This window comes from Crinia signifera, chromosome 6 (genome assembly GCF_055691185.1).
Source record: "Crinia signifera chromosome 6, ASM5569118v1, whole genome shotgun sequence".
NCBI lineage: Eukaryota > Metazoa > Chordata > Amphibia > Anura > Myobatrachidae > Crinia > Crinia signifera.
This window is the reverse complement of record NC_139222.1, coordinates 30,658,305-30,678,361: the sequence shown is the minus strand read 5'-3', so window position 1 is coordinate 30,678,361 and position 20,057 is coordinate 30,658,305. Positions and strand designations below refer to the sequence as shown.

Here is a 20,057-nt window from a genome sequence, read left to right as displayed (position 1 = left end):
TTGTCGCCTGCTCTTGGTTTCTGATTGGCCCGCAGGCAGGTCAGTTGAAAAACATGGATGACCATTGGTTGGTGAAATCATTGATGGTTATCTATTGCAATCGATGGCCACTTCCCATAGCACCATCTATGGTAACCACAACATCGTCCATCCCTAAACTACTGTACACTGCTTAAAGCAACAAAAGTGACACACTGCCCCCTAGTGGCCAGCCTGCAATACCCGTTCAACAGGATAAAACCTAATCCATATGTCATCTAGATTAAGGAGGTTATTCTGCTTGAATCGCAAGGCTGTGAATTTCGCAGCCTCGCGAGTCCACCAGACGCTGCCCTCGCACACCGCCATCCCCCACACGGCTGATAATGAATGTTTAGCATAAACATCCATTTGCAGCCTTGGGTGTGAGACACCTCTGTGGTGAAGGAGGTGTTACCAGGTTGGTATTACCTGCAGATAAGAGCTACAGGTAATACCAACATTTCAGGGTCGTATGAAACTTTCATCAGGGTTCTTACAGAAAAGTACACACACAAAACCCTTTGAGGTCCGCACCAAAAAAAAAAAAAAAGTTTATTACAAACGGATTTCTCAACCAATTGGTAGAGGCCTATATCTCAAAACCTGTGGGGTCTCATTTAAAAAAACTATTGATTGTTGTTGGTTGAACGCCAAGTGTTTTCATGGGAACGCACATACAATGCTGTGCGTTTCCATGGGCAAATCCCCCAACCCGCCACCCCACGCATGTGCAGTCACGCAGGGGAGCGTGTCAATCAGAATAGGGGCCTAAGAATGGTGAGGATATCTGTGGAAGAAAGGGAGAACCCCCCCCCCCCCCCCCCCCCCATTAATAATAAATAAATAACAAAAATACTGAGGGTGAAGTGGATGAGAGATTCAGAAAGTGAGAGAATTGGTAAGAGATCAGGTTTTTTTTTTAAAGCGGCAATCATTAACACTGCAAAATCAAACTGGTTTTGCAGTGTAAATGATTGCCGCTTTAAAAAAAAAAAAAAAAAAAAAACATAAAAAAGACTTCTTAACAAATCTCTCACCCTATTAAATTCCCCCCTGAATCTCATAACACTTCTCTGAGTGTGAACCGCGTTGTGAGAGATCCTCAAAATATCTGTTAAAAATTCTAGCACCGCTCACAGGGAATGATCTTTTTTTTGTTGGGTGCAATATTTAACAAAGCTTCAATGAATTGATTTGGCTGTATTTGTATTCATTTATAGTAAAAGAACAGTCGCTGTGAGCGGCGCTGGCATTTTTAGCATATATTTTGAGGATCTCTCACAGAATCATTGGCGCTCAAAAGGGTTAATTCGAGTTCATACTCCAAGCTACTTTCCTGCATTTAAATCACAACTGTTCTGGGTCATTTGCATGAATCTTCTGATGTTTAATCAGGGTTGCGTTACTACTGAAACCCTTCTGACACTTGGCACAGCAGAAGGGCCTCTCCCCCGTGTGTATCCGCTGGTGTATGATGAGATTTGTGGTGCGGGTGAAGCTTTTCCCGCAATCAGGACAGGAGAACGGTTTTTCCCCCGTGTGCGTCCTCTGGTGCCTCACAAGAAGGGACTTCCGGTTGAAAACCTTCCCGCAGTCCGAGCAGGAGAACGGCTTCTCTCCCGTGTGTATCCTCTGGTGGACGACGAGCGCCGATTTCTGGGAAAACCACTTGCCGCACTGAGGACACATTGACCTGGTCATCTCAGAGTGGCTCCTCTGGTGTTTGCGAAGGAACTTTTTGGAGCAGAAATGTTTTCCACATACGCTACAAGACAGGTTTGTCAGGTTGTGGGCCCTCTGGTGCTTTACCAGGTCGGATTTCTGAATAAAACACTTCCCACAGTCCGAACAGGAAAATGGCTTCTTCCCGGAGTGGCTTAGCTGGTGCCTTACATAATGGGAACGTTGGTTAAAGCGTCTCCCGCAGGACGTGCAGACGAAGGGTTTCTCTCCAGTGTGTGTCATTTGGTGCCGCAGAAGCGCCGACTTCAGGATAAAACATTTCCCACACTCAGAACAAAGGAACAGTTTCTCACCAGTGTGAATCTTCTGATGCCGCATGAGGTGCGACTTACAGGAGAAGTGCTTCCCGCACTCCCGGCAAGCCGCCTCCTTCTCGCCGTGCTCCACCTGATGTGTATTAAAATCCGAGGCGCTAGTGAAGGACTTTGAGCATACAGAACATTTATAAGCGTTCCCTGGCTGATTCGTCGACTTTTTGCAGAGAATTGTACCGCCTGCGCTGACCTTTGACCCTTCGTTACCATTTCCTGTGTTACACAACAAAATATAAGTAGAGGTGTATTCTGTTTGCGTACACTTTGTGTAGCACGGTCCCCCTAAAGATTGTCCAGGTTCCTCGGCAGGCATGTTTTCTGTCTGGGTAGATTTAGTCGACGTGGTCTTGCAGCCTGGCGCGCCCGCCGTTCTCGGGCAGTTGTTATTTGCCAATGTGCAGCCTGTAGGGTCATTTTTTACCTCAGCGACAGCCAAATCTTTCCTGTAATAATGGAGGCATTCTGACATATTCGGTCTTGTAGTTCCGGCCATACAGCACGCTGTGAGGGAAAAAAAAAACAGTGAAGAGTCATAGAACCGGTACATGGCTATCTAGATGGTAGACCGACACCAGTGACTTAGGCCGACTGGGTTAAAAAGTCAACATTTTTTTTTTCATGATTTTGAGGTTTAGGCTGCAGGAGGGGACCTTCAAGGTTAGGCACTAGGGAGAGGAATAGGGTTCCGCACTAGAGGAAGTTTCGGCATGGCCAAATAGCAAAACTAAGGCAAAGCATGCTGGGATGTGTAGTTTCCAACAGCTGCGCTGTCGCTTATTGCCGACACCTACATTAGCGGGACGGTAAGGTTAAGCACTAGAGGGATGGGTTTGGCATGCTGTAGGCGTGGTCATATTATTGTGGGTGTGGCCATATCCTGGAGGGAATGCTTAGCACTAGGCCACCTCCCATTTTACAGTCACACAAAGTGTGGGAGGGGGACCGCAGCATACTACAATCTGGGACAGAAGTCCGAATGACAAGACAACCATCTCGGATAGGACTAATAAGGAATTACAGTGACTTTCCTCTGTGACCACTCCTCCATGTAACTATGCTGCTCACAATATGCTCCACAACACAACACAATGCTTCTAGCACTGACACATCCCCAAGTATGAATTAATGGATGGATTCACCTCATTTAAAAATGAGACAGATGTTAGATTAAGAATGGAAGAGCCATTGATTCCATCTCATCCTAACACTACATCATCGTGACATTACCAGGAGATATGACCTGGGTGGCACCATCTCTTACCTAAAGCTTCTTCCAAGTGACCATCTTCCCCCCGACTCCGGCAACTCTCTAGCAGTTTCCACTCCTTTTATCAACAAACAGCGAAACAGAGACAATATTACCATAGATGTACAAAATACAAGACATTAGCAACCTAATCCAATGCTCTATACAGTACCACCCCATTCCCAGCAGTCACCTCTCCGGTCACATCCCCCGGTGTTACTGTGGGCCTTTTCTGGTTGGAGCGGCCGGGCCGTACGCGTACGTCCCGGGTTTTTTTATAATCTGCGCATGCGTACATTCGCAAATGCGCAGGCGCGACCACTCACCAACGCTTACGGACGGGTCTCTACGTGCGAAAAAACCTGTACGCGAGTGTACGGGTATTGGGGGCGGCATAGGGGCGTGAAGAGGGGAGCGGCCGAAATAATGAGGGAAAATGGGCGTAAATATGGGCGTACACGGGGGTGTGCACCAAAAATGAGCGGTGCTACTACCGCACGATCGACTAAGGCACCGTTCATTTCGGACACAAAACAGGCGGCTGCCACCGGCTATCTCAAACCACCCCTACAGATACCGCATGCCAGCGTGCGCCTGAGTTTGCTAATTAACGCTGATTCCTACTCAAACACATACACCTGAATGTAATAAGCAATGCTGCAGTCTATTAAGTCCAAACCATGATTTCACCACCTGCAAGCCACACACAGCACTCAAACACATTGGAAGCTTATCTTTCTATACTTCTCGACATTTAAAGGTTTGTTTAATTTAAGGTAAGAATCTTTTGAAGACCTGCTTATATATGCTAAGGTAGCTATTTGCTAAACAGTTAGACACATTCACTACGTGCTTTCATAGACTTTACACAGTAGCACACTCAATCTACACAAGTCGACATGTATCAACGTGTTCACTCTAATACAAACATAGGTTTTGTATTTAGGATACAATAACATAAACCACATCTAACACCTACAAAGGATGTTTCAGCAATGTTTTAAGCCCATGACCACTATTTTGCACATTAATTAATTCAATCAATTAATTAATTTTCATAATTATAGTTGAAAGGCAAGATTTGCAGGTCCATATATATGAAGGGTATGTCAGCGTACACGGACGTACGCTCACTCTCACGAGCGGTGACATAAGCTGACTTTTCTATTGAAAACAATAGGGACCCGTCCGTGCAAGCTGGCGTACGCTCAGATCTCCGCAAGAAGGCGGTGGGAAGACGGACGAGAGACGTCCGTAAACGGCGGCGTACAATCAGTTGTACGCCAGTTGACGGAGTGTAAGGGCTGGCCCGTCCGTGTACGTTGGCGTACGCTCATTTGTACGCCACTCCCCTTCTACGTTATTTCTGCCCGTACGTATGCGGCTGAGTTGTGGGTGGACTTAACCCCAACGGCCGCGTGCGGCTAGCGTACGTTAATAGCGAACGTACGCACGTTTGGCCGCTCCAACCAGAATAAGGCCCTGTATAACGCCCCATTCCCAGCAGTCACCTCTCGCCGGTCACATCCCCGGTGTTACTGTATAATGCCCCATTCCCAGCAGTCACCTCTCCGGTCACATCCCCCAGTGTTACTGTATAACGCCCCATTCCCAGCAGTCACCTCTCCGGTCACATCCCCCAGTGTTACTGTATAACGCCCCATTCCCAGCAGTCACCTCTCCGGTCACATCCCCCGGTGTTACTGTATTACGTCCCATTCCCAGCAGTCACCTCTCGCCGGTCACATCCCCGGTGTTACTGTATAATGCCCCATTCCCAGCAGTCACCTCTCCGGTCACATCCCCCAGTGTTACTGTATAATGCCCCATTCCCAGCAGTCACCTCTCCGGTCACATCCCCCGGTGTTACTGTATAATGTCCCATTCCCAGCAGTCACCTCTCCGGTCACATCTCCCGGTGTTACTGTATAATGCCCCATTCCCAGCAGTCACCTCTCCGGTCACATCCCCCGGTGTTACTGTATAATGTCACATTCCCAGCAGTCACCTCTCCAGTCACATCCCCCAGTGTTACTGTATAATGCCCCATTCCCAGCAGTCACCTCTCCGGTCACATCCCCCGGTGTTACTGTATAATGTCACATTCCCAGCAGTCACCTCTCCAGTCACATCCCCCAGTGTTACTGTATAACGCCCCATTCCCAGCAGTCACCTCTCCGGTCACATCCCCCGGTGTTACTGTATAACGTCCCATTCCCAGCAGTCACCTCTCGCCGGTCACATCCCCGGTGTTACTGTATAATGCCCCATTCCCAGCAGTCACCTCTCCGGTCACATCCCCCAGTGTTACTGTATAACGCCCCATTCCCAGCAGTCACCTCTCCGGTCACATCCCCCAGTGTTACTGTATAACGCCCCATTCCCAGCAGTCACCTCTCGCCGGTCACATCCCCTTGTGTTACTGTATAATGCCCCAGTCCCAGCAGTCACCTCTCCGGTCACATCCCCCGGTGTTACTGTATAATGTCCCATTCCCAGCAGTCACCTCTCCGGTCACATCCCCCAGTGTTACTGTATAATGCCCCATTCCCAGCAGTCACCTCTCCGGTCACATCCCCCGGTGTTACTGTATAATGTCCCATTCCCAGCAGTCACCTCTCCGTTCACATCTCCCGGTGTTACTGTATAATGCCCCATTCCCAGCAGTCACCTCTCCGGTCACATCCCCCGGTGTTACTGTATAATGTCACATTCCCAGCAGTCACCTCTCCAGTCACATCCCCCAGTGTTACTGTATAATGCCCCATTCCCAGCAGTCACCTCTCCGGTCACATCCCCCGGTGTTACTGTATAATGTCACATTCCCAGCAGTCACATCCCCCAGTGTTACTGTATAATGCCCCAGTCCCAGCAGTCACCTCTCCGGTCACATCCCCCGGTGTTACTGTATAGTGCCCCATTCCCAGCAGTCACCTCTCGGTTATTACTGTATAATGTCCCATTCCCAGCAGTCACCTCTCCGGTCACATCCCCCAGTGTTACTGTATAATGTCCCATTCCCAGCAGTCACCTCTCCGGTCACATCCCCCAGTGTTACTGTATAATGTCCCATTCCCAGCAGTCACCTCTCCGGTCACATCCCCCGGTGTTACTGTATAATGTCCCATTCCCAGCAGTCACCTCTCCGGTCACATCTCCCGGTGTTACTGTATAATGCCCCATTCCCAGCAGTCACCTCTCCGGTCACATCCCCGTTATTACTGTATAATGTCCCATTCCCAGCAGTCACCTCTCCGGTCACATCCCCCGGTGTTACTGTATAGTGCCCCATTCCCAGCAGTCACCTCTCCGTTATTACTGTATAATGTCCTATTCCCTGCAGTCACCTCTCCGGTCACATCCCCCGGTGTTACTGTATAATGCCCCATTCCCAGCAGTCACCTCTCCGGTCACATCCCTGTTATTACTGTATAATGTCCCATTCCCAGCAGTCACCTCTCCGGTCACATCCCCCGTTATTACTGTATAATGTCCCATTCCCAGCAGTCACCTCTCTGGTCACATCCCCCGGTGTTACAGTATAATGTCCCATTCCCAGCAGTCACCTCTCCGGTCAGCAGCTGAATGATCTTTTTGGTGACTTCCAGGATCTTCTGCTCATTGTCTCTCTCATGTATCAGTGAATGAGGTGGAGGCACCGCAATGTGGCTCTGGGTCTTGCTGAATCCATCCGTTTGGCTATGGATTGTGTCTTGCTCCCCAGACGTCTTCAGTGGCCCATAATCCTGGATAATTTTACAAAATTAATATACTAATATAATAAAAGGTGATGAGTCTCCCGTCCCTGCAGAGTAATAAGAATAAAGCTTCTATGTACTTAAATTACTATGTTTACCCTGCTGTTAGCATCCAAACTGGACAGGCAAATGATGTCACTGGCCTCAATGACGTGATTATTATATGTAACCACAGACATGGTCTCTATGGTTTGCAGTAGAGAATTATGTCATAATGATGTCACTGCGATGTTCCCAGAAGCCCTCACCTCTCCGGTCAGCAGGTGGATGATTTCCAGGGTGAGGTTCAGTATCCCCTCACTCAAGTCACTACGAGGACTCTTTCTTTTGAGGGAGTCTGCTGGCTGCTCTGTAAACCGGGTCTGCTCCACGGAAACCTCTTCAGATTGTACCACCACTTCATTTTCAAACACCTAATGAATGAGGGAAAGTTAATCATGCACAGAACATTTCAGTAGGTGCCCGTCTGATACAAACATAGATTCCATGATTAAATTCTGTCGAAACAGGCTAATTAGAGTTGCTTACTACACATTGTCATATTTATGTTAAAGTCTATCCCGATGACAATGTTAGAAAGCAGGTAAGCGCCATCCGCCACTCCAATGAACGGCCGCTCCCCCTCACTACGAGAACACATCCCTCACATGTGGCCGAAGGGGAGAGAATTAATCCGATGGCCGCCGACCAATCGAAGGATTTCTCTCCACTTCGGTCATAAGTGTCAGTCAGAACATTATGTGACGTCAGCCGTCTGTCCACGAGCAAAAATGTTTTATTGTTTTATTAGGCCTCTCCCAATTACTCTGTTTCCAAAGCTACATGTATCCCCCTCCCAAGTAGGGATGCCAATCCCAGGACATTTTTTTTAAATCCCAGAATTTGGGATTGAAAAATGCTCAATCACGGGATTCCAGGGATTGGCATCAATAATTTTAACAAAAACTCCCACACCCCCCAACCGAGCGCCGCGCACATATACTTACGTAGTCGGTGCAGCTGGCGGTGCGGCCGGGGAGTGGGACAGTTGCTGCAGCTGGTGAGTGAGGTAGGGAGTGCCGTACTGAGCGGCTGGGGCAGCGGATTGAGCGGGGCAGGCGGTGTGACTGCGCCCTGCGAAGCGTTACCTTTAACATCACGTCACGATCCTGGAGATTTTGGGGCCAAATCCCAGGATTCCGCCGATCCCGGGATAGGCCACCCTGCTCCCAAGGGATATAATGCATGGCTGCGATTTCATACATCGGCAGATTATCGATGAACTGCGCACGCATATGGGCTGCAACGCACATGTGCGAGACACTGCGGCATTTTTCTGTTCGCTGGCCGTACGCAAGGTGATTGACAGGAACTGGGCGTGTGGGGGTAGTAACCGACTATATTTGTGAGTGCCAACACAAAACACCCCACTGGGAATGTGAGAGAAAATGCTCAAGCAGTTGCACAAATCCATTACAACATTCATGCGGAAGGCAGGTGCTCACTGGCGCGGAGGCTAAACTGACGACTGACCGTTCAAATTTACGGCTGTACGATCAGGTCTGAACCGGCTCATAATCCACAGCTTGGTTTGCATTGTCTGTGTGGTACATACATTTAAATGGGATCTGAACTTTAGGTGGAGATTGATTAGGTTGCCAGACAATATGTTGACCACTATTAAGCAACATGCATTAGGCCGGCATGGTCAACAGCTTTTAATGTTTTTTTTTTTTTCTTTTATACTTAAAAATTGGGCACCACGCCTGAAGCATGGTGAGTGATGCGTTTCACCGACTGAAAGTTCATGCGATACAAGATAAAAATTGACACTCCAAAAAAAACCATGTCGACTATTTTCACATGCACTTTTTCCTTGTGTCAATCGTTTTGGTGTCCACCTAGAGTGACACTGTGGACCCTATCAATCAAACCCATTTAAATATTGGTGCATTGATTGCAACTATTTACTTGCATCTTAATGCCGCCTCAATGATCAGTAATCAGGGCCATCTTTATATTGGCAGGGTGGCGGGCCTCACAATTCTAGGGGTCTTCGAGCTGAGACAAGCTGGGCTGGGGGGGGGTATTTACCATTGTTACTACGGCAAATATCAGCAGTAAGGGACCATTGCAAGATAAATTGCTTTCTTGCCACATAACTGTTGCACATGGGCATCCCCCAGGTGTGGGAGTACCACTATTTCAGCAAGCGCTGTCATTCTGCTACCTCCTATAGATCAGCAATGTAAAATGACCTTCACATGTATAATTCCCAGAACTGTACCTCCCCCGGTATTTCAGGACAGCCCTCATTCATTGCCAGCGATGTTGGTCCGAGCACTGCTGCTGCTCCTTCGCACGCAAGGTAAAACGCTGCTGCAGAGTGCAGAATTAGTTTACATTACCCTCCCCTGGCCACTGAGCATGCGCGGAAGGGGAGCGGCGGCTGTCCTGACACACGTTGCGCCAACTGCGCATGCGCAAGGATGATGTGCGCCAGGATATAGCGCTCTGACACCGGCCAGATCACGTGACGGAGACAAGCTTCTTCGAGTCACGTGATCAGGAGGACCTGCTGCGTGCACGGGCTCTACTGTCAGTGTCCCATAGACAGTGACACCTGTAGCTGTGTTCTTAGCTAGCACCTGCACCTACTGTATGTTATACACAGTGATACCATTCCACATACATGGAACACTCTCCCAGTGCAATAATTGGGGAGATGCCTTCATCAGAGCCAATCTATTTTTAAATTAAATTAAGTGAAAGGATAATAATAATAATAATAATAATTAATTATTATTATTATTATTAATAATAATAAATATTGATAATAAAAATTAATAGTAAAAATAATAATCAGAATGATAAAACAATATATAATTAATAATAATAACAGGTTATCCCCTTTACAGTCCAAGTCAAGTTAATGTGTAATGGGGGGTTGTGGGCACCCATATATTAGATAGCCTATAACTTGTGTCACTCTCGGGAAGTCAGGTCCCCATTTTCCCGCTGTGGGGGCATGCCCCCAGCCCTTCTGCCTGCCGAAATTATTATTATTGTATTATTAACTGAAGTTACAGGCTTGGTTTGAAAAATGACAGGTAGGAGCTGATTGGCCGGTGATAAAAACCACTTTATCACCAAGCTTAATAAATCCACCCCAGAGTTCCTCCTCCACTGTCTGTGTGACGCTACCCAAGCGGGAACGGAGCGGAGCAAAGCCTGGCGCGCAGGGCCGGTGCCACCACTAGGCAGCTCTAGGCATTTGCTGGAGGGTGGCAGTTTGCAGTAGGTCGCCGTCCCCCCCTGGATGGAGGTGAGTGGCACCGTTGGCGTCTGCAACTCCCCCCACACCCTCCGGAGTGACTAGGCAGGCCCCCGCCACATCACCCAGCACCCCCTGGCAACACCCCACCCCCTGCCGCCGCAATTACCAGCACACGCCCCCCCCCCCCCCGTGTAGAATCTGAGCACACACACACCCACGGGTGAGCACCGGAGCGCCAAACCCCCCCCCCCCGCCTGGGGCCGTCCGGTACCGGTACTGCTGGCGCATACTCCATTGCTGCTTATACCAGAGAGTATCAGACTGCAGTCTACAACCTCTATAACAATGAGTCACTGTAAACCTTAATACAAGCTGCTGCATAGTCTCAGCAAATACCTTGCTGCATGTGTGTGCAGATCCTCCTGCTGCTGCAGAACCTCTTCTACCTTTTACTACTGTTGTCTTATGAATACTCAATAAACCAACGTTCTGATTATAGTCTTTTGTGTAGATTACATCACCCAAACACTGCAACACTCTGTCAGTACAGTAAGCCAGCAGTCATCTGCTGCCATTGGCCCCGCAGCTTGGCAGCATTCCCCGCCAATAATACCTGATGCTCAGTCTCTGTCTTGTACTGCTTCCATGCCGCTGCCGCCATTGACATAGGCCACATTGTTTTCTGGAGATTCCTACCCCCCCCCCCCCCTCATACTAATGTGCGCGCTCTCGAGAAAGTGGGTATGGCCTCATACAATGGGCGCAGTCTATTCAAAAAGTGGGCATAGTAGTCCTGGGGGACCCTAGAGTGCTGGAGTACATCTACATTTTATATTTATATATATAAAGGATGATTACGAATCAAATAGAGTTTATCGCTGGCTGACGGGTTCCTCCGATTACCCCAAAGCGTACCCCAGATCCAACCAGGGATGGCGTCACCGCAGGGATGTAATGGTGTGCCCCGGTGCTGGGACAGCTCCCCTGCTCCCAGCACCGGAGCAGCAGCAGCAGGGACGAGGAGATGGAGGGCTGGGTCCCCCACGGGACACCACCTTCCCCGGCGCAGGGATCAGCTGTCTGATCCCTGTGCCAATAGTGCAGGCAGCGGCGGAGAGGAACAGCGCTGGGATTAACGCACCGATCCCAGCGCTGACAGTGCGGGCGGCGAAGCGACGTGGACGGAGTGGGGCTTTGGATCCGGCGCCGCTGTGGCCGCCGATCCAAAGCACCGCTCGCGGCAGTTGAAATCTCCCGCCGTTCGGGAGCCAATCATGGCTCCCTATTCGGCGGCCAATGGCAGACGGCCGCGGCGAGCCAATCAGCGCTCGCCGCGCCGTCCTAAAGCCCGCCCTCGGCGTCTGACGTCAGACGCCGCTGGGAGGCGAAGGAGGAGGAGGTCCCCACGCCGGCGGAGCGCAGGAGCGCCCCGGCTGAAGAGAGAAGACGTCGGAGGGGAAAGGAGACAGTTGCGACGGACGGAAGAGTTCCGGGTGCCGCTGAAGAGGCCAGAAGACGCCGGGATCAAGAAGGAAGATCTCCGGCGCCTCCTAGAAGAGGAAAGGAAGCGACGCCGCCGCTGGCCAGGACTGGCCAGTGGCAGAAGGAAGAAGATGGCGGCCATCACCGGAGAGGCCAGCAAGGGTGGGAAGCAAAAGAGCTGACGAAGCTCCCCCCTGCGGCCTCTCCCAACCCCAGGTAGGCGGCCTTTGGGCCACCTACCCCTACCCTTGACCACCGGGAGTCGGGCACTAGGCCCGTGGCTACTTTCAGGCCCCTCCGGCCTGTGGGAATTGTAGTCGGGCCCTCTTGGCCCGTGGCCACATGATTGTTGGGCCCTCCTGACCCTTGTGTATTTCGCCAGGCCCGAGACCCAGATAGCCTGGCACTAGGCCCGTTGCACAGCAGCCGGGCGTAAGGCCCGAGGCCCCCATAGTTCGGGGGGCTAATTGAATCAGGCCCCTAGGCCTGTGCCCCAGTCAGGCACTAGGCCTGTGGACCCAGACAGGCACTAGGCCTGAGCCGTCAGTTAGGAGTGATTGTAGTAGCTAACTGGTACTGTTTTAGAGTGAGCATACGCTGGCCAGCTCTAGCCAGGAAGGGAGTACATCTGAATACAGGCAGAGGTTAAAGGAGCAGTTGGTTGGTAAGGTCTTGTACTGTATTGTATGTTGTCCGTGCAGAGCAAAGTTGTTTAGATTTTCGTAGTTGTGTTGCACCACATACACTTAGTCAGTTCTAGGGCTTTGTGTTGTAGTTATGTAGTCGTGCCACGTTTAGGTTCGTTAGGGCACAGGCCTGGTGTTTGTCTCCTTACAGGGACCTGTGAGGAGAACCGTGGGTTAGAGTACAAGAGTGTGGACGCAGTACAAGAGTGAGGACGGTGAGTGTCGTCTTGTTTGTTTGTGTGTTCCTGCCTATCTCCCTTCCTTCCTCCATCCAGGGCGTACGCGGACCTTGTACCCCGTGCAAGGTCAAGGCCTCACCTAGGTGCGCAAGTACCAATAGGTGACACTCCGGGCTCTGAGGCAGTGCGCCGATGATGATGTTTCCCGGAGCCCGGAGGGTGCCTCTGTAGAGACGTCGCGGGACGGAGGGCGCATCGGTCTCCATCCAGGAGGAACAGCTCTCACCTACTCTCCTTCCTCCTAGGTGTTCGTGTCCGAGTGCCGGAGAATTCCAGGACCGTGATTTGGCACGGCCTGAAGGTGAGAGGGTGCGGCGCCAGGTAAGTGATCCAACGACACCTGCACGGCAGCAGGCACCACACCGCACCGCCCCTACACCCATCTCACATTTGGCGTAGTCGGCAGGATATGCACCGCAGACACGATGTGGAACGTCCCCAGGAAGACCCCCAGCGGATTGCGTCGGAACCGATCAACCCCCCTGTGGTTGACGACGACGGATGGGCGACTGTGACAGGAGAAGAATTTAGGATAATGGTGGAACGGTCGATACAGAGAGCCAAAGAAGAGCGCCGGGAGAAGGGGCGCAAGAAGGCTGCCGTCACCCCCTGTAGGACGTGCCAACAGGTCGGACACTTCGTCAGTGATTGTCCCTGGAGTGAAACTGCGATAGAAGGAGCCCGCCGGACGCCTCCGAGGAAGACGACCCAGATGGTCCAGGATGTCGTTCCAAGGCGTCGACAGAAGGTCCCGGTGAAAAAACAGCCCCGTTGTAAGCTCTGTGGGGAGTATGGACACAAGGATAATAGCTGCCTATGGGAGGAGCCGTATAGCGAAGACGAAATTGGCCGGTGTGAGTTATGTGAAGATCCGAGACATCTGCGACCGGACTGTCCTTTTGGGGACTGGCCGCCGAAGACCAAGTGGACAGAGAGGCCACAGACTAAACCACGACGGAAACACGGGGACTCAGACCTGATGGCTGAAGAGTGGATGATCCCCGATGGCGGGGTCCAGAAATGGCAGGAAGAAGCCAGAGAAATGGAGCGGAAGAGCCTGCTTGAAGTGAGTTCGCAGGTGCCCATTTTGTCTGTGCCAGCGCCGAGCAAGAGATACCCTTGTGTGGAAGAGGTGGCCGTTGTGATTCCGGAGAAGACCGCGTCGATGCCCCCCTGTTGGAAATGTCGGCGACAGGGACATTTGGCCCACGAGTGTCCCTGGGAAGATGCCACGGCAATGTTGTGCCCAGAAAAAGAGACCTCTGGAAAAGATTCTTTCCCGTTGAGGGCCGACGTGAATGACCGGGAGGTGAAGCAACCACGCATTGAGGAAGAGCGTGAAGACCCACTGGCAAGGAAGCCCAGAAGTTCCCGAGGTGGGCAGAGTCCTCAACCTAGACGGTTGGAACAGGAGTGCCCTGGGTATCGTGAAGTGCCAGCGGAAAAGAGGGAGTACGCTGAGGAAGAAAGTCGGCACCTGGCGCCGGAGTCTGTGGAGAAGAGTCCAGACCCTGAAGTGTTAGCCCTGCCTGAAGAACCAGATTTGCAGGATGTGGAGCAGTGTTCGCAGTCGATCACCCTCGGAGAAGAGGAAGAGAAGATCCTGGAGCAAGACCCCCTGCTGGAAGAACCGACTTGGATGGAGGAAGGGGAAGGAGAGGATGGTGATGCCATGGGAGGGACCGTTCCCAGAGATATGGAACCGTTGGAAGTGCCCCATGAAGAAGCTTGTCCGATGGTGACGATTGCCCGGGAGGAAAGAGATGCCCCAGAGGAATTTGCCATAGGTTGGTGGTCAGCTCCACCCCATGGAGCCCGCGATGACGACCCAGACCAGGTGGAGGAGGAAGCATGGGTGAACGCTGCAACCATTGAAGAGGATTCTCCCTGGTGGCCTATGGTGAATGGCCATAACAAGCAGCCACTTCCCCAGAGGATCCGGAGAGTAGTGTCAGGAGGGACGGAGATTAGTCCGGAGACAGTGGAAGGAAGTGGGGCCACAGTCGGTCCAGGCTGGGCTCCCGAAGACTACTTCCCTGAGAGGACCTCAGAATGCCCTGACCCCCGGATATTGGTGAGTGAGAACTTTGTAGGGACTACAAAGGAAAAAGGGGGGGGGGAATGTAATGGTGTGCCCCGGTGCTGGGACAGCTCCCCTGCTCCCAGCACCGGAGCAGCAGCAGCAGGGACGAGGAGAGGGAGGGCTGGGTCCCCCACGGGACACCACCTTCCCCGGCGCAGGGATCAGCTGTTTGATCCCTGTGCCAATAGTGCAGGCAGCGGCGGAGAGGAACAGCGCTGGGATCAACGCACCGATCCCAGCGCTGACAGTGCGGGCGGCAAAGCGACGGTGGACGGAGTGGGGCTTTGGATCCGGCGCCGCTGTGGCCGCCGATCCAAAGCGCCGCTCGCGGCAGTTGAAATCTCCCGCCGTTCGGGAGCCAATCATGGCTCCCTATTCGGCGGCCAATGGCAGACGGCCGCGGTGAGCCAATCAGCGCTCGCCGCGCCGTCCTAAAGCCCGCCCTCGGCGTCTGACGTCAGACGCCGCCGGGAGGCGAAGGAGGAGGAGGTCCCCACGCCGGCGGAGCGCAGGAGCGCCCCGGCTGAGGAGAGAAGACGTCGGAGGGGAAAGAAGACAGCGGCGACGGACGGAAGAGTTCCGGGGGCCGCTGAAGAGGCCAGAAGACGCCGGGATCAAGAAGGAAGATCTCCGGCGCCTCCTAGAAGAGGAAAGGAAGCGACGCCGCCGCTGGCCAGGACTGGCCAGTGGCAGAAGGAAGAAGATGGCGGCCATCACCGGAGAGGCCAGCAAGGGTGGGAAGCAAAAGAGCTGACGAAGCTCCCCCCTGCGGCCTCTCCCAACCCCAGGTAGGCGGCCCTTGGGCCACCTACCCCTACCCTTGACCACCGGGAGTCGGGCACTAGGCCCGTGGGTACTTTCAGGCCCCTCCGGCCTGTGGGAACTGTAGTCGGGCCCTCTTGGCCCGTGGCCACATGATTGTTGGGCCCTCCTGGCCCTTGTGTATTTCGCCAGGCCCGAGACCCAGATAGCCGGGCACTAGGCCCGTTGCACAGCAGCCGGGCGTAAGGCCCGAGGCCCCCATAGTTCGGGGGGCTAATTGAATCAGGCCCCTAGGCCTGTGCCCCAGTCAGGCACTAGGCCTGTGGACCCAGACAGGCACTAGGCCTGAGCCCTCAGTTAGGAGTGATTGTAGTAGCTAACTGGTACTGTTTTAGAGTGAGCATACGCTGGCCAGCTCTAGCCAGGAAGGGAGTACATCTGAATACAGGCAGAGGTTAAAGGAGCAGTTGGTTGGCAAGGTCTTGTACTGTATTGTATGTTGTCCGTGCAGAGCAAAGTTGTTTAGGTTTTCGTAGTTGTGTTGCACCACACACACTTAGTCAGTTCTAGGGCTTTGTGCTGTAGTTATGTAGTCGTGCCACGTTTAGGTTCGTTAGGCTCTGCACGGGCCTGGTGTTTGTCTCCTTACAGGGACCTGTGAGGAGAACCGTGGGTTAGAGTACAAGAGTGCGGACGCAGTACAAGAGTGAGGACGGTGAGTGTCGTCTTGTTTGTGTGTTCCTGCCTATCTCCCTTCCTTCCTCCATCCAGGGCGTACGCGGACCTTGTACCCCGTGCAAGGTCAAGGCCTCACCTAGGTGCGCAAGTACCAATAGGTGACACTCCGGGCTCTGAGGCAGTGCGCCGATGATGATGTTTCCCGGAGCCCGGAGGGTGCCACTGTAGAGACGTCGCGGGACGGAGGGCGCATCGGTCTTCATCCAGGAGGAACAGCTCTCACCTACTCTCCTTCCTCCTAGGTGTTCGTGTCCGGGTGCCGGAGAATTCCAGGACCGTGATTTGGCACGGCCTGAAGGTGAGAGGGTGCGGCGCCAGGTAAGTGATCCGACGACACCTGCACGGCAGCAGGCACCACACCGCACCGCCCCTACACCCATCTCACAGGGAGGCCAAGATGACTCCCACAAAATCATCTAACAGCGACACGGATACAGCACTTATAGATTCCGAGGGAGCGGCCCTGGCAGCCGAGATCCATTTAGGGTCCATCATGGGGAAACAAACAAAAAAAACCCAGAGGAATGTAGGTATCCTGGTGTCAGCTGCTAATAAAAAGTGACACTCGCGTTTATTCACCGCTGTTCAGCAGCCAACAGGGGGGACTCCCAACTCCCCCCCCCCCTCTCCGCGGGACACTGCCGGCCGCGGGAGGGACGCGGGAATATCCACGAAAACCGGGACATTCCCGCGGATTTCGGGACCGTTGGGAGGTATGCAATATACTTCATTTAAAAACACACTTATTTTACACAAACACACAGAAACAGTACACACCTCTGTCAGGGGCAAACGCAGGATTTTTAGAAGGGGGTTTCCAGAGGGGCAGAGCAAAGTACGGTGATGGACACTTAGGTGACCCAGTATATGCCGGGTCAGTTATAGATAGACCAAATGTATATAAATAATAATAATAAAAATATATATATATATATATATATATATATATCTCTTATATATTTGGCTACATCTGTCACTCAAAGTGAGTCTGGAGATATAACCCTGGGTGGAGCCTCTGACTCACATGACTGACTCACATGACAGAGAACCAGCCCAGTGAGCCCACAGACAGTGCCAGACACCCTCTGCCTCTCCATGTTACACAGCAAAGACACAGCTACTCACCAGGTGAGCGCCCCACACCTCCCTCCCCCCCCCCATTCACGGCATCCCTACGATTAAATGGCACATGCAAAACACTGACATGGCTATGGTCGACAATGAAAAAGGTTGACAAGATTTATTTTTCACTTTTTCAATGTTTTCATATTCATTCTCATGTGTCGACATGGACACCAATGAAGTGCCACACTTATGTCAACATTTACATGTGTTGACCTTTCTTGATTTTTTTCTTGTGGCGATTCGCGGCACCCCCCGCGACCCCCCTCCCGCGATTTGCAGCACCCCCCCCCCGCAATTCGCGGCACCCCCGGTGACTCCCGCGATTCGCGGCCCCACCCCATGACACCCCCCCTCCCGCGGTTCACGGTGCCCCCCCACGACCCCCCCTACCGCGGTTCACGGTGCCCCCCATGACCCCCCCCTACCACTATTCCCCCCCCCCTGACCCCCCCTCCTGTCATTGTGGCAAACCCCCGCCCCCGCGACCCACCCTCCCGCGATTCACTGCACCCACACACCCCCCCCACGACCCATCCTCCCACAATTCACGGCATCCACCCATGACCCCTCCTCCCATGATTCGCGGACAACCCTCACCTCCTCCCTCCCCCGCGCGTGATTCACGGCAACCCCAGGATTAAATGGCACATGCAAAACACTGGCACGGCTATGGTCGACAATGAAAAAGGTTGACATGAGTTTTTAAAGATTTATTTTTCTTTTTTTTGAATGTTTTCATATTCATTCTCATGTGTCGACATTGACACCGATGAAGTGCCACACTTATGTCAACATTTACATGTGTTGAACTTTCTGTGTTGATTTTTTCTTGTAGCAATTTTTTTCCAGTGACAACTATGAATTATGTGCACGTCAACCTACACATCATCAACCAATTCTTTGTATAATATATAACACCTGTTCTGTTTTACTGTAGGTGTTTTAAGTCAGACCTTTTACTGCTACTATTACTGTTTATGTAAATGCATTCTGAATGACAGCAACATCCTACCATCCTTCTACAAGAATATATAACCAACTAGGTGATTAATCGCGCCCCGTGCCCCCCCCCCTCCCGCAATTCACGGACCCCCCCCGCACCCCCCCTCCCGAGATTCGCAACCCCCTCGCGCAATTCACGCCCCCTCCCACGCTTTGCGGACCCCCGCCCTCTCCCGCGATTCGCCGACACCTGCGCCCCCTCCCTCCCTCCCTTGATTCATGGCACCCCCTGCGCCCCTCCCGCAATTCACGGCACCCCTAAACCCCTCTTTAGTCCCCCGTATACTCACACACCGCTATCACTACCCAGCTTCCTGCTCTCCTGAACCGTAACTTCCACCACTGGGGAGTCGCTGACGCTGCTTTGCCCACATGCCCCTATCATGCCTCATAGCCCAGCCTCCTGCTCTCATGCACCCAAACTCCCACCCAGTAGGAGGAGACACTGACTAAGGGCCACCATCCTGTACTGCCACGCTGGACCCTCACCCACTGGCAGAAGCTGCACAGTATCTCCCACCCTCCTCTTTAGTCCCCCTTATTCCCACACACCCCTATCACTACCCAGCCTCCTGTTTTCCTGTGTCGTGACCTCCGCCAGTGGGGAGCCGCTGACTCAGAAACACCCTACTATACTATTGCACACACACACACCTAAACAACATGCACACACAGCCCCCCCCCCACACCCACAAATGTCACTCTACCATCCACACTATCAATGTACATCTTTCTCTGTAACCGCTTTTTAATTAAACAAAACAATACACACCCCCTTCCACATCATATGCTCTCTATTTAACACATTTCACCTATAACTGAAGTTGCAATACAGGCATCTTTCATACAATTCTAACCATCTTTCTCATATACAAATGTTCACAAATTAAGGGGGCGCAGCCCCTTACGACGGTGTGAAGAGCGCCCGTAGGGCGCGATGAATCACCTAGTATATATAGTATATGCACACCTTTAATAATAATTGTATACTTGACATATCATTATCCATCCAACATTGATTTAATAGCAATATTAAACATTTGTTGAATAAGGCCGATCATAATTATACATCTTTTAATACAATTCTAAATACCTATATACAAATACCATATTTTTTAATAATTTAGAAATATAACATACCTCCCAACTGTCACGATTTTAGAGGGACAGTCCCGATTTTGGGTCCTGTCCCGCTGTCCCACCCGCGGCAGGCATTGTCCCGCTGCGGGGGGTGGCAGTTGGGAGACCCCCCAATCTAGTAGAATAGACGCTGTGCGCATGCGCACAGCGTCTATTCTCGTATGAAAATAAGGTTGCGGCTAATTAGCATAAGCCGCGCCCTCATTTGCATACGCCCCGCCCCCTTTTCAGGCGCTCGTGCGGCTTCACTGCGCGCGTGTCCCTATTTCTTCAGGTGAAAAGTTGGGAGGTATGATATAAGCTATTTCACTCCTCATTATTATAATCATTCCTGTGTTTGTCAATGAAAGGGATCATATTGTTAAAGACACATGTTATATAATTCCTTTATTAGCCATTGAGTTAGGCACACTGATTGAAATGTGCCTACGGTAGCTTTGGAACTCTGGTGATCCGCACAGG

The 20,057-nt window shown here is 51.9% G+C and overlaps 1 protein-coding gene across 2 annotated transcripts; it reads right to left on the bottom strand.

Moving 5' to 3' along the window:
• Positions 1-874: 874 nt before the first annotated feature.
• On the bottom strand, positions 875-9,524 carry LOC146007478 (uncharacterized). 2 transcript variants are annotated; one of them, XM_083145865.1, is made up of 5 exons: positions 8,069-9,304; positions 7,331-7,495; positions 6,891-7,070; positions 3,340-3,403; positions 875-2,579 (listed from the first exon to the last, which is right to left on the bottom strand). In XM_083145865.1, the coding sequence occupies exons 1-5, from the start codon at positions 8,372-8,374 to the stop codon at positions 1,369-1,371; spliced, it is 1,926 nt and encodes a 641-aa protein (XP_083001991.1). In that variant the 5' UTR covers positions 8,375-9,304; the 3' UTR covers positions 875-1,368. The 2 variants fall into 2 exon arrangements, with proteins under 2 accessions (XP_083001991.1, XP_083001993.1); XM_083145867.1 differs by lacking the exon at positions 8,069-9,304 and adding an exon at positions 9,349-9,524 and having other exon boundaries at positions 877-2,579.
• Positions 9,525-20,057: the final 10,533 nt, after the last annotated feature.

What these genes read in the sequence shown, in the direction of transcription:
- LOC146007478 (XM_083145865.1), bottom strand. Translation starts at nt 8,374, where the DNA reads ATGTGCGTTGCAGCCCATATGCGTGCGCAGTTCATCGATAATCTGCCG. An exon ending in TCCACCTGCTGACCGGAGAG is followed by an intron (nt 7,071 to 7,330) that starts GTGAGGGCTTCT and finishes AAAATTATCCAG; the next exon opens with GATTATGGGCCACTGAAGAC. An exon ending in TCACTTGGAAGAAGCTTTAG is followed by an intron (nt 2,580 to 3,339) that starts GTAAGAGATGGT and finishes TTTCCCTCACAG; the next exon opens with CGTGCTGTATGGCCGGAACT.